This window comes from Mesoplodon densirostris, chromosome 8, assembly GCF_025265405.1.
Source record: "Mesoplodon densirostris isolate mMesDen1 chromosome 8, mMesDen1 primary haplotype, whole genome shotgun sequence".
Lineage (NCBI taxonomy): Eukaryota > Metazoa > Chordata > Mammalia > Artiodactyla > Ziphiidae > Mesoplodon > Mesoplodon densirostris.
Genome location: NC_082668.1, coordinates 96,678,151 through 96,693,547, shown reverse-complemented (window position 1 = coordinate 96,693,547; position 15,397 = coordinate 96,678,151). Strand labels below are relative to the sequence as shown.

The window sequence follows — 15,397 nt, the reverse complement described above, 5'->3', positions numbered from 1 at the left end:
TTGAACCAAAAGACAATGAAATGCCTCCATCTTTTATTGAGCCTCTGACCAAAAGGAAGATCTATGAAAACACAACCTTGGGCTTCATTGTTGAAGTTGAGGGCCTTCCAGTTCCTGGTGTGAAATGGTATCGAAATAAATCTTTGCTAGAGCCAGATGAAAGAATCAAAATAGAAAGGGTGGGTAATGTGTGTTCTTTGGAAATCGCTAACATTCAAAAAGGAGAGGGAGGCGAGTACATGTGCCATGCTGTAAACATCATAGGGGAAGCAAAGAGCTTTGCACATGTAGACATTGTGCCCCCAAAAGAGAGAGCAGTGGCCCTCCCACCTCCAGTAACACATCAGCATGTCATGGAGTTCGATTTGGAAAACACTGGGTCATCAAGAACCCCTTCTCCTCAAGAAATTGTCCTGGAAGTTGAATTAAGTGAAAAAGATGTTAAAGAATTTGAGAAGCAAGTGAAAATAGTCACAGTTCCTGAATTTACTCCTGATCATAAAAGCATGGTGGTGAGTCTGGATGTTCTCCCATTGAATTTAGCAGATCCAAGTATGGCTTCAAGGGAGGGAGAAGACAAAGATTTAAAAATTGACTTAGAAGTATTTGAAATGCCTCCTCGCTTTATAACGCCTATTTGTGATTTTAGAATTCCAGAAAACTCAGACGCTGTGTTCAAATGTTCAGTCATCGGCATCCCAACTCCTGAAGTGAAATGGTATAAAGAATATATGTGTATTGAGCCAGATGATGCTAAATACGTGATTAGTGAGGAGAAGGGAAGTCACGCCCTTAAGATTCGCAACGTCTGTCTTTCCGATAGCGCAACGTACCGGTGCAGAGCTGTGAATTATGTAGGGGAGGCTATCTGTCGGGGATGCCTCACCATGGGAGACTCCGAAATGTTGGCTCTGCTGTCAAAGAAAAGTAAAGTGACATTGAGCAGTGTGAAGGAAGAATTAGTCTTAAGGAACAGATATTCAGACAGCTTTTTTGAATTTCAGGTGGAGGAAGGGCCTCCCAGGTTTATCAAAGGTATTTCTGACTGCTCTGCACCGTTAGGTACAGCAGCTTATTTCCAGTGTTTAGTCCGTGGCTCTCCGAGGCCCACGGTTTACTGGTACAAAGATGGGAGATTGGTGCAAGGAACAAGGTTCAGTGCCGAGGAAAGTGGCATAGGGTTCCACAACCTGTTCATAACAAGCTTAGTGAAGGAGGACGAAGGTGAGTACAGGTGTGTAGCTACGAACAAATCGGGCATGGCTGAGGCCTGTGCAGTGCTTACCCTAATTTAAAGCTCCTCATGTGATGTGTTAGTGCCCCCATAATGATGAGAACTCACTTGAATGCTTTCACACTTTCCAAATTATATAGTTCTAATAAATCTCCAAATACGTCTACTCTATTTGAACACATTACATTGAAAAACCCCAGGGAAAACCGTTTCTCTATGTGGAAATCTCATGTTTGTAATACATGTAAGTATTCTATTATCTAAACTGTGGAATTATCACCTGTGTCAATTCTGCTGTGAATCATCAAACACTATTAAACATCTCCTTGGCTACCTAATCGTTGGTACTTCTACTTTATTCTCCTTCTACTCCATAAAGTCCTTCAGCAGAATGCATTCTCTTTTAGCAGATAAACTCTGTATGTCAAGTAAAATGTAAAATGGAAGACCATGTCAGATGACCACACAGACAAATTGGTAAGGTAAAATCTCTCTGCCCTGAGTATAAGTCATTTTGGAAACGATAACTCTTTTGCACCCAAATACATGCTTATTTACTCAGACTTCGAACAAACCAAGCAGCAACAGAAACCAGCTTTGCCCAATTGGTAACTAACTCTATAATCTGTTTTACCTTGCAATCTTCATATTTATTTTTAGCTCTTTAAAAAATATTTTCATTATTAATATCCCTCTTCTTAAGTGTTTTAACTCTTGCTGCTTTTGAAGGGACCAATGGTGCTCTCTTGGTGGGTAGAGTTCACCTAGACATTTGCAGAATATGCAAATAAATATCTTTCCACTTTTGGAACTACCTCATTTTCTCAATTTCTGAGATAGCGTTAAGTGTAAAATGCAGCACTAATTTGATACTGGACTGGGGATGGGACAAGAAACTAGTATATTACATTTATATATAAATTTTAAGCTGCAGTACAATTTCAGAATCTTTAAAATTTAGAAAAAGAAGGTGGGACATCTCTAGTATTAAAGCAATATGGTAATTTATATTTCAGATTATATACAAATAACAAGATAATTAGCTTTCCTGTCATTTTCTTTGAATTTTATTTTTAAAACTAGAAATTAATAAGCATTCAAATTTAAGATGTATAAACATATATGTTTCTAAAGTGGCTGTTTTTGTTTTTCAAAATTATAATTATAGTAAATTCACAAAATCCTTAACGTACCTATGTGCCACTGTGAACTAAATCTTCTCATATAAGCTGTAATAAACATAAGGAAACTTAGTTTTTTCTTACCTGAAAACGAAGGGTTAGACCAAAAGACCACAGAGGTGATTGTTGAACTATGATTCTGTGTCATCCCAGTGGTAACTTTTCTTAATATAATTCGGAATACATTTTAGTTTTGCAACAGATGACAAGAGGAATAATAGAATATAGTAATTAGATTGTAAGACTTCTCTTCCTCCAACTGTGTAAATTACTGTCACCTAATGGCTATTTTCTCCCCTGCATTGAGCAATTTTTACATAACATGATCATATTAAATACATTAATTTTACTTTAATTCTAAAACATGAATCATTTAATTTAAATTTAATTTTCAAGAGAATCCATGTATCCAATCATGTTTATTATGCTTCTTCTGTCAAATTTTTTATTCCCACAATGGGACTTCCCTAAAAGCCTTTCAAATTAAAGAAGAAACTGGGAGAATGTGTAGGATATAGACAGAGCAGTCAGGCTTACACCCCACCCACCCCACCCCCCAAAGAACATTCGCTTTGCTTTCTTTGAGTCACCATAACTCATCAAGATAGATACACTATTGTGGAACAATCATTTCTGTTTCAACCAGTGAGCAGACAATATCTGTGATAATAATTATAGATATGATATATATCTATATATCACATTATAATATATCACATCATAATATATATTATAATATATATTATATATTATATGTATATTATTATATATAATATAATATATATATTATATAATATATATATCTAATATATCACATCATAAATCCCTTAAATAAAACTAATTCTATAGTTTAGGGACTTAAGGATTTATTCTACTCTGAGTCACATAATGGATGTTTAAATAAATTAGAAATTCAGGTCATGATAAACATGATAAGCACACTTTACCCAAACATACAGCATAACAATAGTTCAAACCTGTTCTTAAAAAAAAAGAAAGAAAAGAAAAAAAGTTTTAGTGCCATATTGGATTGGCAGTAAGGGCTGAAAACTATACTTTTATGCTTATAAAAAGGTGGGCTTTATTTGATTTTGCTCATTAGAATTCTGTTAGTCTTAAATTCATTGCACTTGAGGATATTCAGAATAACAATGACTGAATAAAGAAAAATAAGCCTTGCCCACCCTTGGCTTACTTATTAATTGTTGTAGATAATTAAATGGAATTTTTTATTTTCTGACTCAATGGCATATAACTTAAAAGCCTGAAATATGAATTTCTCTGATGCTGGATAAAGAATTCATTGTTTTATGCATAGTAGAGTTTAGACATAATTATTAGCTGCTATTACTACACGTATTTTTAACTACACCTTTCATGTTTCAGGACTCTTGAATTTCATCTAGTATCTTTCGTATAGTTAATATACCATGTTTAGAAGAAAGGAAAAACAATTGAAAATATTTCAACATGTTAGTGAGTAGGGGTATTTTCGCTATACTGACATTCACTCCCTTTACAGATATTTTGGGAGTTCAAGTGAAAAGGGAAAGCTGACATGAGTGATATATTATAGATTAAATGTTAAGTGGTCACCTTTGGTATGTGAAATTAATCAATGTTTTTACAGCTTACTAACTGAAATAATAATAACTGAGTTTGTATGCTACATGCTATAGGTAAGTTTTACCAGTATATTTATATAAGCCAACAGATACTGGAGTCCTGCCTTTTACTGCTTATACATTTGAATTAAAGCATAAGACTATTCCATGTGATGCAAGTAGAGTAAACTAATACAATAGTAAAACTGCTCTAGGTAAGGTAATAAAACTATTATTAACAGAGCTGTTCTATTTACCTAATAGATTTAATGAAAAGCTAATTCCTTGTTATCAAATTACATCTTTCATCCTGTCCATGATACTGTTTAAAGAGTATCTGTTATTCACTGTTTGTTTTCCTGTTCAATAATATTGTGTAGGTATTTCTCATGCAATAAAATATAATTAAATTTTTAATGTTGGAGTTTTCTCTCATTTCTGATTCTCCCATTTTCTTAACATAAGCCTCATTATAAAAGCTTTGTTGAAGTAATAGGGCAATTTACACAGGCAAAGGAAGGCTTGCATTTCTAGTAACTGAAAACAGTTATAAGCAGTAACTAGAACATAGATGTTTTATTTTGAAAATAAACAGTCTTGAATTTGACAATGAAGATCACTCTTAAACTCAAGAAAATTCTAAATGTAAATAACAATTCTGGATCTTTTTAGAAATTTATTTAAATGATCCTGAATTCTTTTTAAATTAATTAATATTTAGTGGAATTTTTATTTAAAAGTTATGTTTTAAAGAAAAACATTTGGATCCTGAATTCTTTGATTAGCAATATTTAGCCAGCCAGCAGTTTCTCAAACTTTAGAATTAGGACTGTATCACAAAGGAAAACTCATAAGAACATCTTTAAAATTTATAAACTCTAACACAAATGAAATGGACTGAAAGTTGCATCAGTACAGTATTTATAATCCTATAATAATCTAAGGTTAAAATTTTAGAAATGTGCCTTTTGATAAATTAATCTCAAGATCATCTAATGATTTCAGGAATAAAACAGAAGAAGGCCCTCAACTGGTGCATAATTCTTTGACGACTTCTTTGTTTGTTTAAGTAAAATTGATAGTAAAATAATAATCATTTTTCCCCATACAGAGTTTTCTAGTTCTCTTCTGTCTGCTGAGGAAGAAGGACCTCAAACCTCTAGCTCTGGCCTTCAGTTATCTAATAGAAATGAAACACTTGAACTTTTGTCTGAACCTCCAGTTCATTCAACTAAATTCGATTCCAAAAAGGAAGGCAGTGTCCCAGTTTTCATCAAAGAAGTGTCAAATGCTGAAATAAGCATAGGGGATGTGGCTAAGTTGTCTGTTACTGTCACTGGTATTCCCAAGCCCCAAATTCAGTGGTTCTTTAATGGAGTAATGTTAATGCCTTCAGCTGACTACAAATTTGTTTTTGACGGTAATGATCACAGCTTGATCATTCTGTTCACCAAATTAGAGGATGACGGAGAGTATACATGTATTGCCAGTAATGAATATGGACAGGCAATATGTAGTGCCTATCTGAAAATAAATTCCAAAGGAGAGGGGCTCCAAGAACCAGAATCATCAGAAGAGAAATCTTCTCTGGAAAAGCTCGAAGGTCCTTGTCCTCCTTACTTCCTTAAGGAGTTAAAACCAATTCACTGTGCACAGGGGCTCCCTGCCATCTTTGAGTACATGGTGCTTGGAGAGCCTGCACCCACTGTTTTGTGGTTCAAAGAAAACAAGCAGCTTTGCACCAATGTTTATTACACTATCATTCATAATCCTAATGGTTCTGGGACATTCATCGTCAATGACCCTCAGAAAGCAGATAGTGGTTTCTATGTCTGTAAAGCGGAGAATGTGTGGGGTGAATCCACCTGTGCCGCAGAGCTGCTCGTGCTTCTGGAAGACACACAGATGACTGATGCCCCCTGTAAAGCAACGTCCATGCCAGAGGCTCCTGAAGATTTTCTCCAGACGTCGTTAACGGTCCCTGCAGTGGAGGCACTTGACTCAGAACAGGAAACTGCAGCTCTTGTAAAGGACACCATTTTGAAAGCTGCTTTAATTGCAGAAGGAAAACAGCAGCTTTCTTATGAGCATATTGTTAAAACCAATGAACTGAGCAGTCAAGTTACTTTAATAGCTGAGCAACTGCAATCCACAGTCATGTTAGAGCAGGATATGCCCACTCCTGAAAGCATCAGTGAACTTCTTCCCATCAGTGACACTATTCATGTCCAGCCTATCAAGGAACCACCTCCCAATGTACAGCTGCAGGTTGTCCAGTCCCAGGACACCCTCCCCAAAGAAGATATTCTAATGTATCAAGAGCCTGAATTACAGGTGGTTCTATCAGATACTGAAAAAATCTTCCCAAGTGCCATGTCCATAGAGGAAATTAGTTCATTAACAGTTGAGTCTCTGCAAACTTTATTAGCTGAACCTGAAGGGAGTTATCCACAGTCATCAATAGAAGAAACGCCAGCCCATTCATATCCAACCTCTGTGGCTGAGGAAGTACTTTTACCAAAAGAAAAGATAGTATCCACAGTGGACAAAGAGCAAAGAGTGATCTTTCAAAAGCAAGAGGCACAAAGTGCTCTCATCCTGAATCAGAGCTTAGCTGAGGGACACGTGGAAAGTTTCCAGGATCCTGACATCATGATCTCCCGGGTCCCTTCAGAACACACGTGTACAGAAGGTGAAATCTTAATGGAAAGTGTGGATCAACTGGACAGTGCAAAGCAAGATTTCGCAGCCAGCGTTGAGGAAGGCAAGTCCTTAAGGTTTCCATTAGCAGCTGAGGAAAAGCAGGTACTGCTTAAGGAAGAGCGTTCTGACAGCTTGGCAATGCCCCCGAACCAAACCACTGAGTATAAAAAAGAGCCCATGGCAATAAATGGTGTGCAGGAGGTGCAGGGAAGTGACCTTCTTTCTAAGGAAAGTTTGCTTTCTGATATTCCTGAAGAGCAGCGGTTAAACCTGAAAACTCAGATCCGCAGGGCTTTGCAAGCAGCAGTGGCCAGCGAGCAGCTGAGTCTTTTCTCTGAATGGTTAAGAAACATTGAACAGGTAGAGGTCAAGGCCATAGACTTCACCCAAGAGCCCAACCGCATTATGTGCACCTACTTTATTACCTCAGTGAAGTCTCTAACAGAAGAATTAACCATCACTATTGAAGGCATTGATCCTCAAATGGCTAACTTGAAAACTGAACTTAAGGAGGCTTTGTGCTCTATAATATGTGAGGAAATGAACATCTTAACAGCTGAGGAACCTGGAATTCAGAAAGGAGCCACAATAGACTTGCAGGAAGAAATGGATTCTTTTTCTAATCCACAGAAGGTTGAAGCAATCACTGAACCAGAGGTTGAATCGAAATATCTTGTCTTAAAGGAAGAGATAAGTTATTTCAAGGTGGAAAGTCAGGTCAAAGCCGTGGGCGCCACAACTGCTTCCGCTGCTGTCTCTGATGAAAAACTGGATGAGACACCAAAACCATCAGAGGAAAAAGAGAAATCCTCTGAAGGTGGTACTGAGAAGGCTGGTACGTTAGAGATACGGGAGGCTGAAGGTAGCTCCCTCAGAGAGGGTGGTCCTGATGTACAGACGCCCTTGGTGGACACGATTGCCAAGGAAGGTGACACCGTAAGCCTCACGTCATCCATAACAAATGCCAAAGAGGTGAATTGGTATTTTGAGAGTAAACTGGTACCTTCTGATGAAAAGTTCAAGTGTTTACAAGATCAAAAGACATATATGCTAGTGATCGACAAAGTAAATAGAGAAGAACATCAAGGGGAATATATGTGTGAGGCCTTGAATGACGACGGAAAAGCAGCAACTTCAGCAAAACTCACTGTAGTCAAAAGAGGTTGGATTTTAAGGATTCAGTGAATCAAGCTCTAACATTCACTGGGTTGTAATGATTTCGGTTTCCTCACTGAATTTTTACTTATCTCTGCCATCGCCAGAATGCAGTTTATTTAGAGTAAGAATGAAATCACAGACAAAATCATGGTTATTAACTTTCCTCCTTTTCCCTTACTGCCTTACTGGGTGGTATGTTATATCTACACTACTACTTATTTTTAAAATGAAACGTGTTTTCATATATTTCATAATACTGATAAATGCTTTTTAGTCTCTTTCTATATGAAAATACTTTAATGATATGTAATATACAGCTGTCAGTGAATACCTAGTTACCCTGAAATCGCCAGTCTCATCCTTAACTTCAAAATAACCATGATTAATTGTCCATTTGTGTTTCTTGTTTCGATTATCTTTTTTGCTACTGTTTCACTTCATCACTTTATTTAGTAGATCATGTTTTTTCACATTATTCGCAGTGTTCCTAGTCAGCATGGTCTATTTAAAGAATATATCTTGTTGTTATGCATGTAAGCCAAGAGCATCACATCATTTTCATCATTTTTTCACAATTCACTGAAAAGTAACAATTGAATATATTGAAAGCTGCTTACTGTCTTCTTTTGCCTTCAGTGATCTTCCTCATTTTCCAGTCACTTGTCTTAAACTGCTGCAATCCACTTCACTAATTTCAACTGTTTCGCTCCATTAACAGCACCAAAAGTTAGAAGGAAAAGAAAAATGTGGGGTACCTGAGAAGGAGGCGTGCTAATGGGCTCTGCTTCCCTTTGCAGCTGCCCCAGTGATCAGGAGGAGAATTGAGCCCCTGGAAGTAGCCCTGGGCCACCTCGCCAAATTCACCTGTGAGATCCACAGCGCCCCCAGTGTCCGCTTCCAGTGGTTCAAAGCTGGCCGAGAAATCTATGAGAGTGACAAGTGTTCTATTCGGTCTGCAAATTATGTCTCCACCTTGGAAATCCTGAGAACCCAGGTTGTTGACTGTGGCGAGTACACCTGCAAAGCTTCCAACGAGTATGGCAGTGTCAGCTGCACAGCCACACTGACTGTGACAGGTAAATGCCATACACTGACACGGAAGTTATTCCATTTCATGTTATTGCCTATTTTACTTTTTGTAGAGGTGCAGGAGGTACTTGTCCTACCAACTGGAGAGACCAGTAGCCAAGATGGTAACACAGTGGCTAGGTAGTGCAGAGCCTATGAGAGACAAGAAGTCATTGTTTACAGTCATATTTCTAAAAACAGCTAAAGAAAAAAAAATTTTTATTTCAAGAGCAATGTGAAGGAATCACACAAGCAGTGGCTCCTGATAGTTTGGTTTGGGTTTTTGTTTTGTTCTGTTCTTTTTATTAAATGGTCTGGCTTGACCTCTAGCATAAAAAATTTCAGGACAGTTTGGTGCTACTAAAAAGTAAATGATGTCCAAATGTGTGTAATAATTTGGAACCAGTTCACCAATTGAGAACAGAATTACAAAATGAAAAAAGCCAAAACATAAGACTAAAGTCAAACAAATCCTAATAAGAGACAGGGAGCTAGTACAGAACTACAAACTAGGATTCTCACCCTAAGCTTTACTACTAATTGAAAAATAAGAGTAACTACACAAATATTCTGTTCTCAATTTCCTGAGGACACACAGGATGACTGTCAAGTAGGTAACACTCATCAGGTGTTGGGGGTTTTTTTTGGTTTTTTTGTTTTTTGTTTTTAATTTATTTATTATTTATTTTTGGCTGTGTTGGGTCTTCGTTTCTGTGCTAGGGCTTTCTCTAGTTGCGGCAAGTGGGGGCCACTCTTCATCGCAGGCGCGGGCCTCTCACTATCGTGGACTCTCTTGTTGCGGAGCACAGGCTCCAGATGCGCAGGCTCAGTAGTTGTGGCTCTTGGGCCTAGTTGCTCTGCGGCATGTGGGATCTTCCCAGACCAGGGCTCGAACCCGTGTCCCCTGCATTGGCAGGCAGATTCTCAACCACTGCGCCACCAGGGAAATCCTCATCAGGTGTTTGAATTCCCTCATTAGCAAAAAAAAACAAAAACAAAAACCTCTTTCCTACCTCTTTTTCTCTTTCTTTCTCTTTTGCTTTCTTCCTACAAAGGGAAAGTGTGAGTATGAACTTATGAACTATGGTTTAGGGTCAGAAGTAGCAATGACTTGTGCTGTTGACAGAAGCGTGCACGAAATGCCAGGGTGAGACTGTCCCTTTGTCTTCTTTTTCTTTTTCTTTTTGAAGTATAGTTGATTTACAGTATTACCTTGGTCACCTTTTTCAATGACAGCATGGAGGGGAAGGGTAAATGCAGCACGTGTCTTTTTTTTTTTCCCTCCTGTTTTTATTTTTTTATTGGAGTATAATTGCTTTACAATGGTGTGTTAGTTTCTGCTGTATAACAAAGTGAATCAGCTATATGTATACACACATCCCCATATCTCCTCCCTCTTGCATCTCCCTCCCACCCTCCCTATCCCACCCATCCAGGTGGTCACAAAGCACCGAGCTGATCTCCCTGTGCTATGCGGCTGCTTCCCACTAGCTATCTATTTTACGTTTGGTAGTGTATATATGTCCATGCCGCGTCTTTGACTTGAAAAAGCCAGGGTTTCCTGTAGCTTCCTCTCCTCTACAACTCTTTTATATCAGAAACTCCACACCCCCAGGCCCATGGTGACCCATTCAGTGGATTTCGCTTTGTGATCAGAGTCTCCGTACTGCCAAGTGCATGGCATTATTCTTAATGACACTTTGGGAAATTTCTTTACCCAAAATAGGCCTGTTCAGTAATGGGACTAACACTTGAGCTTCAAATCACAAGAGGAAAGAAGAAAGAGGAGGATTTTTTTTTTAATCGGAAAGAGAGGCTCCTAAAAGTTTGCTTCCAAATGCAGAATGGACATGGGAAATTACTGCTATAAATATTCTTACAAGTGTGAAGTGATTTAGCGGATACATTTAAAATTGTGCCATTTAAGGATTTGCTAGTGGTCGTCGACATGAGGGTTAGAGAGACTTTATAAAACTACTAAAACTTTTTATTACTTAATATCCCTACTCTTCAGAAAAGTCAAGTACATTTTCTTTATCTTCCTTGTATGGTCTTCTAATTTGCAGAATTAAAGTGCCAGCTGAATTGCTTATCAGATAATTCGAACAATTAATCAGCTCATAAAATGGGCAAAGCTTTAGCAATAGTGAGTCAATGTTGTGAAAGAAAGGAACATTTGTTCTTTCCTTTGATAGAGACATTTAAAGTGCCGTCTTGCTCCTCTATAAAAAAACACTCTCATCCCTTTCCTTTGACACATCTTTTCACCTTAATACATTACCCTACTTTAAGTAATGTTTCATGTCTATCTAAAGCTATTACTCATCTTTTTTCTTTCTTGGAATATGTAATTACAGCAAGAGTTTTGTAGGGACAAAATATAACACTGAAAACTTTTCTTTTTCAGAGGCATATCCACCAACCTTTCTCTCCAGACCTAAGTCCATAACAACTTTTGTGGGTAAGGCAGCCAAGTTCCTCTGCACAGTGACAGGGACTCCCGTGATTGAAACCATTTGGCAGAAAGATGGCGTGGCCCTCTCACCTTCCCCTAACTGCAGGATTTCAGATGCAAAAAACAAACACATTTTAGAACTCTCAAATCTTACAATTCAAGATAGAGGAGTTTACTCCTGTAAGGCTTCTAACAAGTTTGGAGCCGACACTTGCCAAGCCGAGTTGGTCATAATCGACAAACCACATTTCATTAAAGAACTAGAGCCTGTGCAATCAGCTGTCAATAAGAAGGTACACCTTGAGTGCCAAACAGATGAAGACAGAAAAGTCACAGTTACTTGGAGTAAAAATGGGCAAAAGCTCCCCCCTGGGAAAGATTATAAGATCTGTTTTGAAGATAAAGTAGCATCACTCGAGATCCCTCTGGCCAAACTAAAAGATACAGGAACGTATGTTTGCACAGCTTCCAATGAGGCTGGAAGCAGCTCCTCTTCAGCGACAGTAACTATCAGAGGTAAGGAGTGTGTGAATAATATTTCCACTCCCTTCTCTGGAGTCGGTGCATTTTGTGATTAAAATAATTTCATCCAAGCAGCCTTTTTGGTTTGGGGAAACCCTGGCATTGTTTGATTTTCTTTTTTCAGTCTTCTTCAGAATGCACCTATTCTTGTTTGTTTAAAACTGTCTGCCATTAACGAAGCTTGCTTAAAACTTCTTCTAAGAACTTCAAGTGTCTAGGCAATCCTTAACTATCTTCTTTCATAAAATTGCTCTTTGTATAAGTAGAATTTCGTTGGTTTTGTTTTTGTTTGTTTGTTTTAACCAAGAGTCTGGGAAAATGTTTTGGAATCATAGAAACATAGAAAGTTATTGAGTACACCACAGCCTTTTCAGAAATTTCAAGAAGACATTTTATGTGTGTTGTGTGTCTCTTTGTTGTATGATGTCTACTTTTCTTTTGTGTAGTTTATGATTCAGATATCTTTTCCTTTCTCATTTTTGTTAACTTCATGTAGAGCCACCATCCTTTGTGAAGAAGGTGGATCCCTCTTATTTAATGCTCCCAGGTGAATCAGCACGCCTCCACTGCAAGCTGAAAGGCTCACCTGTGATCCAGGTTACTTGGTTTAAAAATAACAAAGAACTTACTGAGAGTAACACAGTCAGAATGTCTTTTGTCAATTCTGAGGCTGTCCTTGATATTACGGATGTAAAAGTTGAAGACAGTGGGAATTACTCGTGTGAAGCAGTGAATGACGTTGGCAGTGACAGTTGCAGTGCCGAAATAGTTATCAAAGGTTTGTTTACTCTGTCGTAGTCCATTGTTTTTCTGAGAAAATATTTTCTTTTCAATTGCTTATAACACATGATTTATACAATGCTTTCATGCTTTTGTAGAACCTCCTTCTTTCATCAAAACTCTCGAGCCTGCAGATATAGTGAGAGGAACAAATGCCCTCCTTCAGTGTGAAATCTCAGGCACTGGACCATTTGAAATTCGCTGGTTCAAGGATAAGAAGCAAATTCGAAGTAGTAAAAAGTACAGGTTGTTTTCTCAGAAGTCTGTTGTGTCCCTGGAGATCTTTTCGTTTAATAGCGCGGACGTTGGTGAATATGAGTGTGTGGTTGCTAATGAAGTTGGGAAGTGTGGCTGCATTGCAACCCACTTACTAAAAGGTTAGTGCTTGAAAAACTGGTATCTCTTTAATAAATTGTCAAAATAGCTTTCTTAAACCAAGGAAGGAAAACTGGTACTTTCTTTTCTTCTCCTAATCTTTGAAAATATGTTTTGCCTTTGGCTTCACCTGGGACCCTGGGGAAAATCCAGTCTTTATCTTGAGACCTGTATAAAGATTTAACCTCTGATAACAAAAGTGAACTACATAATAAGCGATTTTGTCAGCTGATAACCGTTTATCTTCCTTGCTTCTTTCTCTTGGATGGAATTGTAATTCCTCTTGAATTTGATTTCTTCTAATTAACCAACACTATGGAATAGATGAATGTAATCTAGATAAAGTTCTTAAATGCATATGGTGTTGAAGTGTTTGGGAATTAATAAACTTTGGATGCTCTCTTTCTTTAATTAGAACCACCAATCTTTGTAAAGAAAGTAGATGATTTTACTGCACTAGCAGGACAAACGGTTACCTTACAAGCTGCTGTGAAAGGGTCAGAACCCATTTCTGTCACATGGATGAAAGGACAGGAGATCATTAAAGAAGATGGAAAAATCAAAATGAGCTTTGAGAATGGTGTTGCGGTCTTGATAATCCCTGATGTGCAGATTCGTTTTGCTGACAAATACACGTGCCTAGCTGAAAATGAAGCTGGAAGCCAAACGTCTGTTGGGGAACTAATAGTTAAAGGTTCGTGTAAGAACGTTTTAACTTTGAGTTGATATTTCCTTTTAAAATGAAACCTTAATACACACTTCAGAATTCTAACTATTTAATACCATTGTAGAACCTGCCAAAATCGTTGAGAGAGCAGAACTGATCAAGGTGACAGCAGGAGACCCAGCCACGCTGGAGTATACAGTCACGGGTACCCCAGAGCTCAAGCCCAAATGGTACAAAGATGGGAGACCTTTGATTGCCAGTAAAAAGTATCGAATAAGTTTTAAAAACAATGTTGCCCAACTCAAGTTTTATTCTGCCGAACTGCATGATAGCGGCCAATACACATTTGAGATTTCCAACGAAGTGGGCAGCAGCTCCTGTGAGACAACTTTCACTGTTTTAGGTTAGTACCTTTAGAAACCTGTGCTTCCATATTCCTTTGAAACCCAACAAACAACCAAAACTAAAATCACTGAGCACTGTTCCACATTGTTCTTTCTTCTCTTCTTGTGCTGTGAACAGATCGAGACATTGCTCCATTTTTTACCAAACCCCTACACAACGTGGACAGTGTGGTTAGTGGGACCTGCAGGCTGGACTGCAAAATCGCTGGCTCCCTCCCCATGAGGGTGTCCTGGTTTAAGGATGGTAAAGAAATAACTTCCTCTGACAGATACAGAATAGCATTTGTGGAGGGCACAGCCTCTTTGGAGATAAGCAGAATAGACATGAATGATGCAGGGAATTACACCTGTCGAGCCACAAATTCCATGGGAAGCAAAGACTGCAGCGGAGCCCTGATTGTGCAAGGTTGGCTGGAAACTGTGCCTTTCATTCTTACGTAGACGATGTTCAAATTAAGGCTTCTTCCCTTCAGTCGCGCCTCTTAACTCTCTGAAATTCTTTCTTATCCCCCTTCTTTAGAACCACCCAGTTTTGTAACTAAACCGGCATCAAAGGATGTTCTGCCTGGCTCGACCATCTGCCTGAAGAGCACCTTCCAAGGGTCTACCCCTCTCACAGTCAGATGGTTTAAGGGTGACAAAGAGCTGGTTTCCGGTGGAAACTGCTATATCACCAAAGAAGCTTTAGAAAGTTCCCTGGAATTCTATGTAGTAAAAACCTCCGACTCAGGCATATATACCTGTAAAGTCAGCAACGTGGCTGGAGCCGTGGAGTGCAGTGCAAAGTTATTTGTAAAAGGTTTGCATAGTTTTCTTGACATCTTTGTGCCACCATTGTTAGAAGTTCTTTCCTCTTTCTCACGTTTCTGGGTGATTTCTTTCCTTCCACAGAACCTGCCACATTTGTTGAAAAGTTAGAGCCATCACAGCTGTTAAAAAAGGGAGACGCCACCCAGCTAGCCTGCAAAGTAACGGGCACCCCTCCAATTAAAATAACGTGGTTTGCAAATGACAGAGAAATTAAGGAGAGCAGCAAACACAAAATGTCTTTTGTGGAGTCCACCGCGGTTCTAACACTTAAAGATGTTGCCACTGACGACAGCGGTGAATATATGTGTGAGGCTCAAAATGAGGCTGGCAGTGACCACTGTAGTAGCATTTTAATAGTCAAAGGTTTGTGTTCACATTGTCCCTTGTGTTACCAAAGTTGTGGCCCAGGGCACAGACTCCACCCCCATTAACTCAC

At 38.5% G+C, this 15,397-nt stretch overlaps 1 protein-coding gene across 5 annotated transcripts in view; it reads left to right on the top strand.

Moving 5' to 3' along the window:
• The window catches only part of TTN (titin), a 283,231-nt gene that overhangs the window by 64,204 nt on the left and 203,630 nt on the right, over positions 1 to 15,397 (top strand). For 3 of the 5 annotated variants that reach the window (XM_060105903.1, XM_060105901.1, XM_060105902.1), the window contains 2 exons: positions 5,131 to 7,884; positions 8,678 to 8,956. In XM_060105903.1, coding sequence (XP_059961886.1) covers positions 5,131 to 7,884; positions 8,678 to 8,956 — 3,033 coding nt within the window. Of the gene's footprint in view, positions 1 to 5,130; positions 7,885 to 8,677; positions 8,957 to 11,355; positions 11,920 to 12,421; positions 12,704 to 12,803; positions 13,083 to 13,495; positions 13,775 to 13,871; positions 14,151 to 14,269; positions 14,558 to 14,671; positions 14,951 to 15,042; positions 15,325 to 15,397 lie in introns of all 5 variants that reach the window. The other 2 variants (XM_060105899.1, XM_060105900.1) reach the window with 2 other exon arrangements.